Source organism: Euprymna scolopes, chromosome 22 (genome assembly GCF_053919585.1).
Source record: "Euprymna scolopes isolate OS-2025 chromosome 22, ASM5391958v1, whole genome shotgun sequence".
In the NCBI taxonomy this organism is placed as follows: Eukaryota; Metazoa; Mollusca; class Cephalopoda; order Sepiida; family Sepiolidae; genus Euprymna; species Euprymna scolopes.
In genome coordinates, this window is record NC_136503.1 from 48,391,543 (window position 1) to 48,409,591 (window position 18,049).

At 31.9% G+C, this 18,049-nt stretch overlaps 2 protein-coding genes across 3 annotated transcripts in view; one reads left to right on the plus strand and one right to left on the minus strand.

Annotated features, from left to right (window-relative positions):
• Positions 1-628: 628 nt before the first annotated feature.
• On the plus strand, positions 629-8,264 carry LOC145243430 (F-box only protein 43-like). The gene is made up of 5 exons (XM_080106318.1): positions 629-934; positions 4,114-4,634; positions 5,923-6,031; positions 6,640-6,714; positions 7,201-8,264. Exons 2-5 carry the CDS (start codon positions 4,117-4,119, stop codon positions 7,441-7,443), a joined length of 945 nt encoding a protein of 314 aa, XP_079962444.1. The 5' UTR covers positions 629-934; positions 4,114-4,116; the 3' UTR covers positions 7,444-8,264.
• A 913-nt stretch (positions 8,265-9,177) lies between these two features.
• LOC145243432 (tRNA-splicing endonuclease subunit Sen34-like) overlaps positions 9,178-18,049 on the minus strand; it is a 66,840-nt gene continuing 57,968 nt past the window's right edge. For both annotated transcript variants that reach the window (XM_080106320.1, XM_080106319.1), the window contains 2 exons: positions 16,056-16,214; positions 9,178-9,486 (listed from right to left, as the gene is read on the minus strand). In XM_080106320.1, the coding sequence (XP_079962446.1) occupies positions 9,284-9,486; positions 16,056-16,214 (362 nt within the window). In that variant the 3' untranslated portion in view covers positions 9,178-9,283. The remainder of the gene's footprint in view (positions 9,487-16,055; positions 16,215-18,049) is intronic.

Genomic DNA, 18,049 nt, shown 5'->3' on the forward strand with positions numbered 1-18,049 from the left:
TATATATATTATAATATATATATATATATTATAATATATATATATTATAATATATATATATTATAATATATATATATATTATAATATATATATATATTATAATATATATATTATAATATATATATTATAATATATATATATATATTATAATATATATATTATAATATATATATTATAATATATATATTATAATATATATATATATATATTATATATATATATATATTATAATATATATATATATATATTATATATATATATTATAATATATATATATTATAATATATATATTATATATACATATATACATACATATATACACACAACAACACGTTGATTTATACAAAGAAAACAAACTTAGCCGCCGAATGTCTGAAGTCATTTTCATTGGTTGAAACAGGCGCACAGCTGACAGGCATTCGCCTGAGTTTAAACGTATATAAACATTCATTTTTGTTTAATTTAACTGCTTTTATTTTTTTTTTAATTTATTACATACTATAAAGTCTGATTTGCTTTATAAAAATGAAATAGGTTTCATTTATAAAAAAAATGGACTTTTTTTTTTATATCGTTGTTGTTGTTGTGAACGAGATTTTACGAGATGCCGGCAGCGACGCTTCTGATTGGCTGTCACAATCAACATCCCCAGTTTGAATCTTCAAATCTTATGGCGCTTATTTCAACCAACTTTCTAGTCTCGCTGTCAATATATTATCTAAAGGAAAAATATGTTTGTGTGAATTAATTTAATGCATTGCTCATTATTTTTTATCAATTGGCTTAAATAGAGATTTCGTTTGTAATCAAGTTTCCTATACGCTCCCTAGAAGTAGTTTACTCCGAAAATTTATTTTTTCTTGTTCGCGCACATGCCAAGAGAAGCGTGTAAACTGACAATTTAACTTTGAAAAGAAAACAATATACGAATCGGGTAAGTTTTTTTTTAATTTTTAAAAATATTATTTGAATTTTTTTTTTTTTTTTTTTCCATAAATTGCTAGAGATTTCAAGCTTGTTAGCATTCGATTCTATTCCTATTCTTATTCATAAATTTACTTGTTCTTTTTTAATAACTACTTCGATAGAAATGGCGATGAAAATTGTTAGATGTATTTAACACGGATTTTAATTAAATTATCAATTAGAAATACATTTGGCACGGATTTTTCCAAATAAAAATGCAATAAACAATTTTTCTTGAATCTTTTTTTTTTTTTTATAAGTACTTTTGCATTTTACAGATCGTGCTGAAATGATATAAAAAAAAACAACAAAAAAAAACCATTTTTAACATAGGGAGTGGCATGTGTGAACTATTCTGTACCTAACAATAAAAAAGATTAGTTAAAAATTGAGTTTAACATGAAAATCCTAACTTTAACGGTCCGTAAACTAAGTGCCGATCAATTTGAAATAAATCTTTGTATTATTCGTAATAAATTCTGGAAAAGGCTGAATCTATACATAATTTCGAACTGAATTCACGGGATATAGACTGTTCAACAACTAGAGCCAGAACTTAATTATTAGTTATCACCTGTAGTAAGGATGAAACCATCAACCTCCAAAAGCTTGTCACTTGGAATGTCATTAATCAATTCGCCATCTTTTTATGTTGGAAAAGATGCTCATGGAGATGGTCGGCGATTACATCGGCTGAAATTTGTGAATATAACCATCCAAGATAAGGATAGTAGTTGGAATACTCCAAATTGTCAATTTTTTTCTCTCCAAAAATTCCAAAACTATAGCTGAAAACTTAAACATTCTTTATACACGAATTGCACATGACTTTTCAATTCAACAGCGAGTTAATGAACTCTTTAAGAATAAATTAATGAAAGTCCCAGATCAGTTACTGTTTTAAAAATGACAAAAGCTATTAAAAGTAATAAAAAAAATTTTAAATCTTTATTTCCCTCTAGTTTCCAGTCCATAAGAGTTATGTCTTTTACTCTTCCCTCCCGCGCCATTTTTTTTCCCTCCATAAATAATCAAATCGAAATCTACTTTTGAAATCTCTGTTCAATTTCTATTGTCGAAATGATTTCACCGCCCAGATTAAATAATAATAAAAACTTTAACTTTTTAATTAAAAAAAAAAAAAATTCTCATTTTACAAAGAAAAGTAAGCAACATTTAGGGATTGTTTTTAGACAATCCAATATACCGATTGTTATTAAACGATTAGATTTTTCTTTTCAAAATGATTCCCTTTCGATTTGCACGATTTTTTTTAATCGTGCAATTTATTTACATTATGCATTTGTGTGTACTGAATGACTTATTTGCATATTTTTTTGCGTATATCTTTATTTTTTTTTTCTAATCATGGAACCTACCATCGTTTTTTTTTTTTTTTTTTTTTTCTTAATTTGTATTTTTGGTTGAATGATGGCGTTTTTATGGTCTCGCTTTCATCCAATAAATCGAAATATTTTGCGATTTACTTTTTTTCTTTATGCATATCATCCCCTAAAAATTATATCTGCATTTTGGCAATTTTTAAAATTTATTTACTATTTGTAAACGTTAGGAATCCCAAGAGTTTTCAGTCAATACTTAACCATTAAGTATTGATGGAAAATCCCGAGGTAGTTTACTTTATGCTGCACTTCTATTTCTTGTTCTCTTTCGGTGGAGGAGAAATCCTTCACGACTGAGGCAATTTTTATTTTTGTACCTTTTCTCCACGTTAAAAAACGACCCTGGTGTCTAACTCTGTCCCGTGGGTAGGCATAGTAAATAGGTACAATTTTAAAGTAATGGGAGGAAATGTTTAAAAGGGATAGGGGCAGACGACACTAAGCATGCGGTGGGTAAGGTTAGTGCTAAAATGTTTAGCCCTTCAAAAAAATGTGGGTTTTAGCCATTTTTGGAACTTTCTGAAATCCTTTGATTACTCATTTGAATTTTAATTCACCAGTCCTGAAGAAAAAAAAGTTCGGTAATATTATACAAACACCGTGACAGCGAATTAACCCTAACCCTAACGCTGTCACGGTGTTTGTATAATAATACCGAAACTAATATTTATTTATTTATTTTTTTTTTTTTTTTATAGCTTGCAATGCAATTTGCAATTACATCAGTTAAGAAATAAAATTGCAAGTTCACTTATTCAACCAGACTATTTTTAAATAGTGTTTTCAAGTTGGTTGTACGATCTTATTTTATTTATTTATTGGTAAATTGTTAGGTGAAAGTACAGAGTAGTTACAAAACACCTTCCTCTCCCCAGGTAAACAAAAGCTTTCTAAATATTTTAGTACGATTCAATAAGTGCACTAACGAGTCCATGTTGGCAGCCATTCGCCAAATGTAACTTGTAACAAATCTACCCGAATGACCCATTCGGGTAGATTTGTAAAAAAAAAAAAAAAAATACATTTTCGATTCATGTCCGTAAACGATATTTCTTGAAAAATACTTTTAAAATGAACACCATTGTAGATGTTGAAGAAAATATCAACATTGAAGTGCTAGCATCGTTTTCGATTTGCTTATAAAGATGGCGACTATTTTTTTCTAATAAAGAAAAAATGGCCGCAATATCTTTAAAGTCTCGACAAAGACCTAAAAATAAGAAATAAATTAAAATGGTAGAAACTCACCCAATAAATGTTAGTGTGACATTTATTGGGTGGGTTTCTACCACCATTTTGTTTTATTTCTTATTTTGAATTGATTGTGGAGTCTTCAAATACATCGTGGCCATCTTATAATAAAAACACTAAAAACTTATCCAGGTAGGTAGAAAAGTAACTTATCTTGCATTTGATAACATTTATTTATATATTTGTTTGACAGTTTTTTCGTACCTCTGTGTATTGTAATATGACCTCCCCCCCCCTTTTTTTTTTTTTTTTTTTTAATACTTAAAAAAAAAAACAAGTTTTAAAAACTTGTTTCATTTTGTGGCTGACAGACGCGTAAAATCTTTGTAAACACCGGGTGCCGGTGTCGAAACCATGAATCGGATACTTATTGAGGGAGGGGGTAAATTTTTCCCACCAGTTTTTAGAAAACTCCCAAAATGACCAAATGAGTTATTTTATTTATTTATTTATTTTTTATTTTTATTATTTTATTTATTTATTTTTTTTTCAGAAAATGGCTGCACTTGACATAACTCGTCATTATTTCAACTCGTTGAACCGTAAGAAATTGTCAGAAGATGAAAGCTTTTCAAATTTCGCGAAACCCAATTCACCAAAGAAAACTACAAAGATGAGCTACTTGGATGACAGTGGATACGTCAGTCCTGAATTCCTCCCTGTTTCCCCTTTTCAATTGGAAGGAGACAAACGTAGGCACCTTGCAGCCACTAAAGTGGCCATAAAAGTTCTTTTGAGTCCTGTGAAAGATTGGGTTGAACCCGAAGAGGAGAATGTCGTTGGAAAGATGCAATTGCGGGATGTTCACCATCTACGCCAGCATCATAGTGTCCCGGTGGAATTCAGTCGCTGGGCATTTTGTAAGAAATTGGCGGAAGTCTTTGATGGTGTAAACATTATTGGCAAGAGAATCGGCCGCCAGAATTGTGATATCATTTCCAAACTTCACAACAGAAATGTTTTTGATTTCACCAACAAACTAATAGGCTACCTATCACCTGAAGATATCAACAAGTAAGTGTGTAAATTGTCTTATTAGGGTGCTTGTTAAGAATTTAACCCTTTTTTTTTTTTTTTTTTTTTTTTTTAATACAAAAACAAAAATTAAACAAATACACAAATCTTTGATATATCCACTCGTCACTAAATAAATATCCTATTACAAAGATCAAATAAATTGATCAAGTAGGTTTTTTAAAACTAAAATCAAATTTGGAGTGAGTGTTTTGATCCTCCGTAACTTTTTTAAATAAAGGGAGACGATTCAATTTGAACTACCGAAATCAAAACCAGCATATAATGGATATAATTTTTGGAATATGACTTTTTTTTCTTTATCAGGTTGAATTCTAGATAAGAGCTCTTATTAGAATGGAAATTATCTTCAATCAGATAATTAAACAGGCTATATATCAACAAAAGGGGGGGGGGGTAAAAAATTATGCTACTAACGGCGAAATAAGTTACTCTTCTACCTACCTGGATATTTTGTGTTTTAACTTTAAAGCGTTTATTCGTTTTGAAAACACAACTTAGAGTAACTTAGCTTGCCTTTGGTAACCTTCATGACAGTTTTGTACTTATGTTCGATAACTCTGAAAGCGGGTATCTTCACCCTTTACACCGTCATTAATTTCTAGACTGTGCTGAAATAAATAACATTTTGAAAACCAATCTTAACATGAGGGGAGGGTGTTTTGTAACTATTCTGTATTTTCACCTAACAACTTAATATTTTAATATAAAAAGATATCTGAAAACTTAAATACTATTAAAAAAAAAAAAAATAGTGCTGTTCAAAAAGTGTATAAGCAGCTTTTTTTTTTTTTTTTTTTTTTTACAAAGCCATAAAAGATCGATTAAATAATTCCCTTCAAGCTGTTTTTATATTTTATTTGCATCATTGAATCAATTTACATTCTTTTAATATCAAATTTAATTATATATAAGAAATAAGTTTGAATTTAGAGCCAGAGAACAACAAAAGATAAATGTAGAGCTAACTCTCTCTCTCTCTCTCTCTCAATATTGCAGATATAAAATTAGGAGAGATGTAGTTCTCTAGAGCTATTGTAGATTCAATGTGGGGTTAAAATAAATGAAGGCAAAAACAACCAACAATAGTGTATGATGGTTTATGAGATGGTATTGTTTAGATATAATGCAATGCAGCAAATATTGCTCAATGCTGTCTATTGATTTTGTGAAACCCTCATCTCTGAAATGAAACGTGTAAATGAACTTATATTGAATCCACTTGAATATTTTTTTATTTACTCTAAATTTTTTTTCTTTTTTTAAGCATGTGTTTGGTGAGCAAACGCTGGTTAGAGTGTTGCAAAACAAGTCATGTAGCGCAGCAAAAATTGAAAGAGTTAAAAAAATCAGTGAAAACCTGTCAAACTAACAAAGTAAGTATTGTTTTGTTGAAAACACATAACAGTATTTTCTCCATCTTTCTCAAGAATGTACATAAAGGAATTTGTTTTTATTGAAAACCCTGCAATGATATATTGTAATGAACATTTTGTTAAAATCAACTAAAAGATTGTTGCCTTATCTATGATTTCCTCGGTGATTCTGCCACGGGAGAAAGAACACCAAACAAGGCTAGGTTGTGCTTAGATGTGTGTGATATTGTCTGTTGTCTCATCTTGTCAGGGATCTGTCTTTGTCAATCTCTAATCTTTCTGCTAGCATCACCTGGTTGGAAATTAGGAACATTTTATTTTTCCCCTTCCTACTATGACTTCGTTATGCTGATTGTTCAGTAACAAGTTAGGGGTTTATTGTGATGGTGTTGTATGTCTAAAATTCAAAGGCCTCATCTTTTGTTATTTTTAGAGTACTATCTTGTCTTTCCTGGTGGTGGGAGGCTATACCATCACATAATTCTCCAACGTTATTATACTAGTTGCCCCCCCCCCTCCATTGCATTGCCTGGAAGTCTTTTATTTATATTTTTTTTATCTATTTAAGTAACTAATTTTTTTTTTTTTTTTTAATCTCTTCTCTCCAGGAAAATATAAAAATCCTGCCTGAAAAAATACGAGAGAAACCGAGGCGAATGACGAAAAGTGAATTATTCAGAGAGGTATGTAGGTTTTTCTTACGATTCCTTTGTTTTAGAACATTAAAGTTGCTTTTTAAAGGCCTTGTTTTTTTTTTTTTTTCAACCCTCACCATCATAAAAGCATGAATTTATATTTTCATATTGTAACAACACACATAAACCAACACTTGTTTTGGATGTATCAAGAAAGTTTAGTTATTTGGAAGGAAGGGGGTATTTTTTTTTTTTTTTACCTTTGATAAAATGGGCTTCTTTTTCCTCCCGTCATATATTTTATCTCTATTGATCTAGAAAAATTGCATTATTACAGCAAATTGGTATATAGATTCTTTTTCCACTTAGTGAAAACCTCCAAACTAATAAGCTTTTAAAAAAAAAAACAACAAAAAAAAACAATAATACAAGATAATGATGCTTTGTGTACTTGTAACGTTTCCATTAAATCAATTTTAAGTTTGAAAGCATTTTTCATGGATTTTTTTTTTTTTTTTTTTTTTTTTTTTTCAGTGTGCTAATACATTAAAGAAAGATGAATCATTGCAAAAATGTCCGAAATGTGAACATCCAGCCAAAGTGCGCCCTGTTGAAGATCGGGGGATTTGTATGAACAGCCGTTGTGGTTATCGTTATTGCTCCAAATGCCGCTCAAGGTACCATGGTTCCGATGTCTGCTTTCAGGTGGGGACTAAACGTTTAACCAAAGAAGTAGTCAATACTCGCACAGCCAAAAAGTATTTAAGACGACTTTAATCCAATCTGAAAATGGCTGCTGCTGCAGTGAAACTACAATCTGCATGGCATTCACATCAAACTGTGCCTTTTCTGAAGATAAAAGAGCCATCTGTAAGCCAGCCTGTTGGTTCTTTTGTACAATCCTCAGCCAGTGGAACAGAGATGGGTTTTTCTTTTCCCCTTGAATGAAAAGAAAGATGTGAATGCAGATAACCAAATGATCTCTTATTTCACTTGAAATTTGGATGGAAATGAAACTGAAGTCTTTCATATGACAATAGCAAAGTCTGTGATATCGTCATCAGGGGTAGGTTGATGGGATGGGAAGTCTGGTGTAAATATAACTTCACACTTTTTTTTTTTTTTTTAAATATGATTTACAGCACAAAAGAAAACAAAAAAAAAAAAGACCATTCTTTCCCATTGCCAAATCTTCAACTCTCTTCATTTGTCATTTCCCTCCCATTTGTTGGGGTCATTCTATGTGTGTGTATCCATTAACTCAAGACATTTTTAATACCATTCCAAAAAAAAAAAAAATCTACCGGGTGCAATTGTGACTCTGGAGTTCTTGCCCCAAAAAACATTTTCTCTAGTCCTGTGAGCATGTGAATTTGAATGTTGTCTCTCATCCTTTCAACCTGGTGATTCGCTTGTTCAAGTGTTTTGGTATGTTCTGGAGACCCAGCTCACACATACCACAAAGCAGTTACACTTCATGCTGAACATTACAGCAATGTTATTAGATTGTCTAATAACTCATCTTCAAATTATCAGTAAACTGCCTTTTTTTTTTTTTTTTTCTTCTTATGGGAGCAATAAAAACTAAATTATTAATACTTTTTTTTTTTTTTTTTTTTTTTTTTTTCTTTCATGAAAAAAAATGTATGTAATGCTTATTGATAACATTTTTAAAAATAATAAAATGAGCCCGTTGGCTTTTATTTTGAGCTTGACTCGTTAAAAAAAAAAACAATTTTTTTACTAGGCAGTAAAACTTAAATTTGTTTTGTGATAAGTTAAATTTCATTCAGAAACTTTATTCAAATTGTAAATGATTGGAAGATTTTTTATTTATTTGTCCATTACAAAGTTAGATTTAAAAAACAAAAACTGGCCATTGTAAAAACAAAAATTAAAGTTTTACTGATGGAGAGTGGATCTTAAAATGGAAAATACATCAAAGATTTTTATTAACTTACGCTACATGGGTGTTCTGACACTTATCAAACAGATTCTCTATCCCAACGATAAAACTATTTTTTTTAGTCGCAGACTTTAGCTGCACATGCTTTAATCGGTTAAGATTAATTTTTCAAATTGTTATCTTGAATATCTACTAAATGGTGTGATGTAAATAAACTGTCAACAACTTACTGACAAGTTTTTGTCAGTAGATAAATTATTATTTTTAGACCTCCCTCCCTTGTACCTGCAATTTGTAATCAAGACATTGTATACTGCATCATGGGTCAGCAAGAATGGTAGAAAATGTTGCCAGTAATAATACATTGTTTTTTAAACATACTTTTAAAAATCAGATAGGTTTTTTTTTTTTTTCTTTTACAAACAAGATAAAACATCTAATCTTTATAAATTAGATCACTGATTTATGGATTTTTTTTTTATATACACTGGAGAAACTCAGTTCATAGAGGTATGGTATAAAAAAAAAACTATTTGGATTCCTGATAGACAAAAGTTAATTAGGTCTTGTTCTGTAAAGAGAATGTCTACTAAAATAGCAATGAGTGGTCTTTAATAAGATCGATTTTCTTTTTATTGTACATGTATAATTACAACAATTATGAACATGAGGTGTGAAGTGAAAAGATTGACAACCAAATAAAACTTGCAATCAACCCGTGGTTTTCCAGCCAATACCTCTCCACTGGAGAGATGTGAAACAAACTTGATCTGCATCATCCAAGGAACAGATGACAACAGTCTTTCGGACACTTGTTGCTAGCCTTTCAATGGCTGCAATCTCCAGAATTTGTACTGTTTTGGTGTGCGGCAAACAACGGGCTATAAAAAATGAATGAAATCTAGCAGGATCACCTAAAGAAAGATAAGGGAAAAAAGAAAATCAGAACAAAATTTCAAACATTTTTTTTCTTATTTCAAAAGCATAAAGACTATTAACAGATGCCATATTCTCAAATCTTTTTATTTTTATTGAATTGTTTGAAATAAACCATAATTTACATTTTTCAAATTGCTGACCTTGTCTTGATTGATATGGCCAGAACATTTCAGCTATTAACTTCAAGAAGCTAGTTCTCATTCCAAAATTCTTGTGGCCATATTAACTTTTCTGTCTTGTTTACAAATGAAATCAGAATGTTTAAACTCTTAATATTTTAAGTTATTATAATAGTCTCGTGGTCTAATATTAAGGATGTTTCATTTTTGTAAGGGATCAACTAACAACGTTGCTTGGTACTAAAGTTCAAATCTCATGTCGATCTGTTCTTTTCTAAAATTTTCCATATATTAAGGAAAAAAAAATATGTATGATTTACATACCCGTGCAGAAACGAAAATCTATTACAAAAATCATGTAAGTTGATCAATGATTTATAACAAATCATTGAACAATTACTGAGAATTCGTAGTTTTTTTTACTAATTTATTGGCGACAAGATTTCAAGGAAACTGAGTCTGAAATTAGATCGATTTACGTGATATTTTGTTTCATCATGGGGTACGTACATCACACAAATTTTCTTATTTTGTTTTAATATAGAGGATATTCCGGGTAAGAACCAACTTCGACTTATCTGTTGTAGATAGAGATAAGGTACATTTTCTTAATGAGGTGCAATTGTTAACCCTGAACACAATTCAAAATAAAAGGAAGCTTTTATTTCTTCCAGAAATAACTTTACAGATCAGCATTCAAAATTAATTTCTTTTATCATCTATATTTAATAAAATTGTATTTCTTGTTTTATATACTATTGAAATAAAAAATGCAATAGCATAATTTACTAAAACAAACTTTAAAATATAATTAAATTATGAAATGAAACCCTATTAAAAGGCATTTCAGTTTATTTGATTTATTAAAAAATTTGTTAAAGCATTTAAACTGTTGAATAGTAATTTTCAGCTTTGAATTTCTTAGCAAATGCTCATGTATTGAATTTTGTAAAAATTATTTATATTCAAACATGACAAAATTAGTTGTAGCTTTATAAAAATTTAGTTCAATTAATGAACACCCTATCATAATTACATTTAACTTTCAACCCCAATGAAATTAAAAACTGGGCAACACCAAGTAGAACTATTAAAGAATAAAAACATGTTTAAGATTTTTTTTTTTTTTTTTTACTAATTTATTGGCGACAAGATTTCAAGGAAACTGAGTCTGAAACAATTTATTTGGTTTTCATTACTCATGTATTTGCATTGAAATTATTATATTTTAATTAATGTAGATTTCTAAACAGAAATGCCATAGGGATTAAACATAATGTTAAATATTTTTTTTTTTTTTTTAGACCCCCCCCCCCACACACACACACAAACAAATGGAAAGAAACTGAGACACGCATGCGAGTATTGTTTTTTTTTCTAAACGGTTCACGTCTTGTAAGTGAAACAAAACAAAAACAAGTTGAGTGAGTCAAGTATGATAACCATTAGGCCAGCTTGCCATTATCTGTAAAGAGTGTTTTGAAACCTGCTTATTCATAACAAGGAAGCTGTCATGTGAATGATTCGCAATGACCTAAGTGCCAATTTTTACTCCCTTAGACCTTTCTGAATGAAAACCAGTTTCCCACATCTGTGAATACCCTATATACCAAATTTCAAGTCTGTAGATCAAAAATTTGTCGTGTTTATAGGTTGAATTGTCCTCGCTCATTCTAATTCATATACACACACACACTAGCAGGTCACTCAGTCATAAAACATGCAGATTACGTGCTATTATAGAGCCAATTCTCTAATATTATATTGTACCTCTCTCCAGCCTTATCTGTTTGCATTTGATCTTGCCAGCAACCACTGTAAAAGAATAAAAGATGCAAGAGAGCTATATGCTCAGTCCATCAAATCCAAAGTAGCTGAGCAGCGGCTTGGTTCCCACCAGTTTTGGCAAATAGTAAACAGGATCCTGAACAGAAGTGTGCGTTATATCCCAACCATCATCAACGGACCTGGGGTCATCTCGTCAGCATCAGACAAGGCTAAACTATTTGCCAAGAAGAACCTTGATCTCAGTAAAGCAACTGGCCCTGACAGCATTCCAATTATAGTGCTGAAAAAGCTCCAACAAGAATTTGCCCCCATACTTATGAAACTGTTTAAGCGTTGCCTAAAGGAGTAGTGCTTTCCAACACCCTGGAAAACCTTATCAGTATGCCCTATATTTAAGAATTCAGGTGATAAGTCATCTCCCTCTCAGTATAGACCAATAAGTCCCCTGTGTGTCATGAGTAAGCTGCTGGAATCCATGTTAAATAGAGAAGTAGTCAACCACCTCAGCAGAAATAACCTTCTTTGCGACATGCAATATCGTTTACGTTCTGCTAGATCTACAGCATATGTGCTAACGGTTATATCTCATAAGATTAGTGAATCTCTCGACAAAGGCTTCCTTTCTAGGGCAATTGCTCTTGATATATCAAAGGCCTTCGGAAAGGTATGGCATAGGGGCCTACTTCACAACATGTCTAGCTACGGTAAAACTGGAAATGTTTTCTCAATTATTAAATCATTTCTCTCTGATAGGCTCATTAGAGTAGTGGTTGATGGGCAGAAATCAGAGGCCTGCAGTATTAATGCTGGGGTCCATCCTGGCCCTAACTCTTCCTGATCTACATCAATGATCTCCCAAAACACATGCTTAAATCTTTCGTTGACATCTATGCTGATGACACGATCATCTATGGCAACACATCAAAGGCCGTAAATGACAGTTCTCACTGATCTTGAGCATGTGGTACAGTGGGGGAAGATGTGGCTGGTTACTTTTAATGCATCTAAAACCAAGCTCCTATCTTTACACCATCAACGCTCTGATCCCCATCTGGCATCAATTGAAATGGGCGGCTCTTTGGGGGAGCCCCATGTTTTGACAAGCTTCTGGGTTTGACCTTTACTCCTAATCTGAAATGGAACACGTACATCAGGTCTGTTGCCAAGGTCGCTGGGAGGATGGTGGGATCCTTCTACCGCTCCAGAAGCTTTCTCCCGATTGATGAAATTTTCTATCTGTATAAAAGCCAAGGATGGAGTACTGCTGCCACATCTGGGTAGGAGCTGCTAAAAATAGCCTATCCTGTCTTGACAGAGTACAAAATAGACTTCGTGGCTTAGTGGGGGATGCCCTTTTCTCTTCCCTGCAGCCTCTCTCCCACAGAAGAGATGTTGCGAGCCTGTCTTTGTTTTATCGGTATTTTCATGACAAGTGCTTGTTTGAGCTCCAATCTCTGGTTCCCCCTCGCCAATCTTTCACAAAAAACACCTGTCTGAAACCAATGTCATTAATTTTCCCCACTCTTTATCTGTGCCTAAATCCAAGCGTAGATTCCATGAGCAGAGCTTCTTTCTTAGAAGTGCACGACTGTGGAACTCCCTTCCGACTGCCTGTTTCCCACCTGACTACAACTTGGATGTCTTCAAGTCCAACTTAAACAAATTCCTGATGAACCGCCCCCTTAAGTAAGACACTATCAAATTTCCAATACTAATGATTACTACGATACTATCCCATTGATTACTGTACACGCAGTAACCCTTATCCCCGAGTGACTTCCGGGCCTTCATAAGTGGTTACCTCCATGTAACAAAAAAAAAAAAAGGTCATGTTATTTTGGTCCCTTAACAGCTTCTTTTTTTTTACCAGACAATAAGCCGTGCAGGCGTGGTCCCTCTTTGGGTATGCATGTGGGGGGTCATTTTGAGGCATTTCTTTTTTTTTTTTTTTTACCTCTTTTGAGCCCCTGAGTACATAACAGGAATTTTTGCAGCAAATAAATAAATAAAAAAATATATTAACTGTGCACATCTATTTAATGAATTACAATTTGTGGCAAAATTTCAGGAAAAACTAATGGACAGTTATCTGGCAATCGTCTAGACTAATGGATGCCACTGAAAACATAGGTCCTTCTCCGATAAATCAGACCAAAAAGACAAATTGAAAGTGTGCTACAGATCCAAATATCCTATATATCAAATTTCAACTCCGTAGACCAAATATTCAGAGAGGAGTTTGTGAACTTTTCACACACAGACTGACATGGGCACATTCATATATACCAGCAGGGTGCCCGGTTGTAGAATATGTTTAAATATATTTTGATTAATGCAGGTTTCATTTTTATATTGGACCCCATATATAATAATTATTTAAAGTTTGTGCGTCACAACCAAGAACCAAAACGTTTAGCTTATGATTTACTTTTTGCTTTGACGTTAATGCCTGAGGTATGAAGACATGCTTGCTGCAAGGTTAAAAATTAAAACATGAACCAATAACTATTACATTACGCATGCATATTAATCATGCCATCATTCAACTTTCACCTGGCAAATTCCATTTTTTTAATTTTCACACCTTTGCACCGACTTTCCCCAGCTAAAACCCAAATATAAAGTTTTGTATGGGTTAGAATACCCTATATATTAAGTTTCATGTCTGTAGACCAAAAAGTATTTGGTTGGCAAAATTTTTTAAACAAATATATATAGAAAGAGGTTTGTTTACTATAACCTTTTTATGCAAATATTACAAATATAAATCATGTAGAATATCTGCATGAATATAATTACACGTAATAGTTAACTAAAGATAATCATCCCATAGGTTGGTTGGTTGTTTTTGTTTTACGGCATATCAACCCTTTTCGAGTTATTTAATGCCGAATCCAAAGATTTTGAAGAAAATTTTTTAATAGAATATTTGTTGTTTTCAAGTTGGTTTCTATTTAGCCCATAGTTAGGACCCTAACAGGTACTACCACTCCGGTTCAGAATGGACCTGGGAGCAATGGTAATTAAAGGGTGGCTCCACACTCCCCAAAGCCCGCAAGCTGGGGCCTCACCACTGGATATAGTTTAAGGTCATATCCAGGACTACATCCCATAAGAAAAACAAAAAAACTAATATGGAATTAATTAAAATGAATTTTTAAAAGAATATGAAAATTAGCTATATCTTCTGCAGATGAATGCAAATTCAGGACCTATTTATAACAAAGTCGTATTTTCTTTTTAAATAAATAGAAATAAGGGTTTTTAATATGAATATCAAGACATAAAAACACATTTATAGGAGTGTGTTTGTGTGTGTATGTATGTATATATATATATATATATATATATCTATAAATAAAATGAACTCATTTTTTTCCCCGTCTGATTTTGACATTAATAGGATTAAAAATCAAGATATTTCATGCAAATATAATATGCACAAACGGCAGAACAATATCTGAGGGGTGTTATAGGCTTATTATTTCTCAAATTCCTCGATAATCTTAGATTTCTATACTTTTTCTGCTGAGAAGTCACGGCCAAAATCGGTTAAGATCAATGGAAGTGGTAAAATATTTTCTCTCTAATAAATTCCTCCTCCCCCTGCCACCACTTAACACCGTTTGGGGATCGTTCACAAGGAACAGTTGAGAAGAGAACACCGGTTTGGCTTCGTAGTTCTTTCATGTGAAGTTATTTAAAATCACTAAACTAAGCTGCAGTGCTCTGTGGCGTAGTGGTTAGCGTGCTGGACAATTCACATATTTTCATGTTCGCGCCGACCTACCGTAGTCGTTTTTTTTTTTTCCTAAACAACTGGAATGGACTTTTCTTGGTGGCCGAACTGTTAACGTTGCAGATGTGTTTTTTTTTTTTTTTCACACTTTATTTTCCTACTTTTACTCATTACTCCGGGTTTGATCCTTCCTACTTACCTACCATAACATTTTTTAAAACTCCCCCCCCCCCCCCCCCCGTCCCGGAAACAAACACTCGGGCAACGCCGGGTACCCCCGTTCGTATATATATATATATATAACAAAAAAATTTCCATGTGCTAGAACATTTTCATCTTAAATTCCGTACAATTATGTAGAACAAAGAAACTGCATAAATAGAATTCAGTGCAATGAGGAAATGAAACTCATAAAAAAATCTCATACTTTCATCATGGCCGTTTGTGCAAATTTTTTTTTTTTTTTTTTAATCCAAGGTGTGGTCATTGAGAAAAGTGCGAGCAAATGAACGAATTGGGAGGTAATTTTGCCCCTAAAGTGCCCCTTTTGGTGGGCAACTAGAGTTATCCCAGAAAATCTGTTCTGGCAAAAATTTATTTTCACCATGACTCATGTTTGTGCAAAATTTCAAAAAAATTCAAGGAGTGGTTATTGAGAACAGTGCAAACAAATGAATGGGAGTGAATTACTAGGTCCAATCCCTCATTTGTTGAGGGTACATAAACAAAAATAATTTTATTTCATTATATGAAAATGATAAAAAGACTAAAGAAAATTACTGAACCTTTTTAGTTAAATTATTTACAAAGCAAGTATTTTTGTTGAGATTATATGCAAGGTGAAAACTTATGAAATTTCAAACAAGTTTTTTTTTTGTTTTTTTTTTAAAGAATTTACCTGGATATACAAGAAAATCACCACCAAATTTTGATCCCTGGGTCAAAAAGTATCCTTGAGTCCAAAATTCTTTAAAAACACGAAATCTCAAATATTCTGTAGAATTAGTTGGAAATTTCCATTCAGCTTCTTCAACATTTTGTCGTATCCATGGATCTTCTATAAAATAGAAAATTATAACATTTTTCATCATCATATTGCATTTTCAAGTACAAGTATATTCATTTCCAAATAAAACAGTTATATTTTGAGGACTTAAAGTGTTTTGGTTTTTAATATACAACGATTTTAACAGAACCACCTTGAAATCTGTGATTATCCAAAGCGTTTTACCATCCGTGTGTATTGCTAGGATTATAACGAGATAAGAGTCAGATGTCAGGAGAAGACCAAGGAAAACCATAAGAAAAGATGAAGATGGGTTTTAAAGTGGGATAAATAAAGCACTGGCCAGAGATAAGTTAGTGTAGGAATCAATTTCTAAAAGCTGCCCAACACATGTAAAACTGATGCTAAACCAAATATAATGTCCCTATTTATCTGTAGAGAACCCCAACCTCTCAACCGCCCCAAAAAGACATTGTGGATTAGGACCAAAAACAAAAATTTTTTACTGACAAAGGACTGAAAGATGAAATATAGTATCAGAACAAATAATATATTTTGCTACTAACCAAAAGGTCAAGGAGTCATTGATGATGGTTTCATAATACAGTTATTTATTTTTATTGTGACCTTTGCTTTGTCTTAAATAGATGGGCAGAAAAATACTTGATACTTTTTCAAAGGTCACGTTTTCTCTTAGAGTGACGTCACTTGTTTTAAATAAATTTATTTTTTGTCTCTTTGTTTTAATTCTTGTACAGTTTCACACTCCTCATTTACATTAGTTTACATATTTAAAAGTAATTTGATGTTCAAACTCTAAGGAATAACATTTTCAAAAGCCAATAATTATGAAACACCAACCATAAATATGGGTGTCAAACGCCCTTTTTAAAAAAAAAACAAAAAAAAAACCTCCCTTAACCCTACCTCTAACCCTAGGTACGAGTGGCAAGCCTCCTTCTAAAACATTCTTTAGCCCTAACAATAATGCTAAGTCCAAATGGCAAGCTCCCCACCAAATAAAAACCTTCTTGAAAGAAAAATGCACATGATTTATCTCCCATAAAAAATAAATTAGTCAACTGTCCTAAAACGCTAGAACTGTCTCGAAATGGTGAATTGTATTACATTAAATTTATGTGAAACCAACCCAACTCTAAATTCTAAACTTGCTTTTGTTTTGTTTTAGTAAAGTTCAGGATGTTCACACATAATTTCTCTTAGCCTATCATTAACCCAAAATCAAAGTAGCAACCTTCCCATCCCTCATAATTGCACAAAGACCCACTTAAAACCACACAATCATATTCAGAAAAAAAAAAATGAAAAACACATAGGATTTATCACCCATAGGGGAAAAAAATGGTTAACTGCCCTAAAATGCTAGAATGGTTCAAAATGGGGAATCATTTTACATTAAATTCTAAAATTTTTGTTGATTTATTAAAGTTTTTCAAGGTGTTCATGCATAATTGCCTACAAAGGTAAAATCACATATTTTGGAAAGGTGATCAGATAGGGGGGGGGGGTAATGGAAGATGTTAATCCACAATAATACTAAAGAAATATTGCAATATACTCAATTTTAAACAGTCCTAGATTTAAATTTTAGTTTCTTGTAAATAAAATGCTTTCCAATTCAACTTCGAGCTCTCTAACTTCTTTTCTTTTAATGGATACATGGCATTTTTAAGGAATTGCAGCATATTTATGTGCATTTACTGCAGATTATTTGGAAACCAGTAATTTCTGGAGATTTTTAGTAGCTTATTCTGATTCTTTGTACAAGAATACACTTATATGGCAAATTTCATTGCTTAATCTTGTGTTTTAACAAAGATATAACATTTTTACTGAAAAAGTAGTGTAAAAAATGTGATAAAACA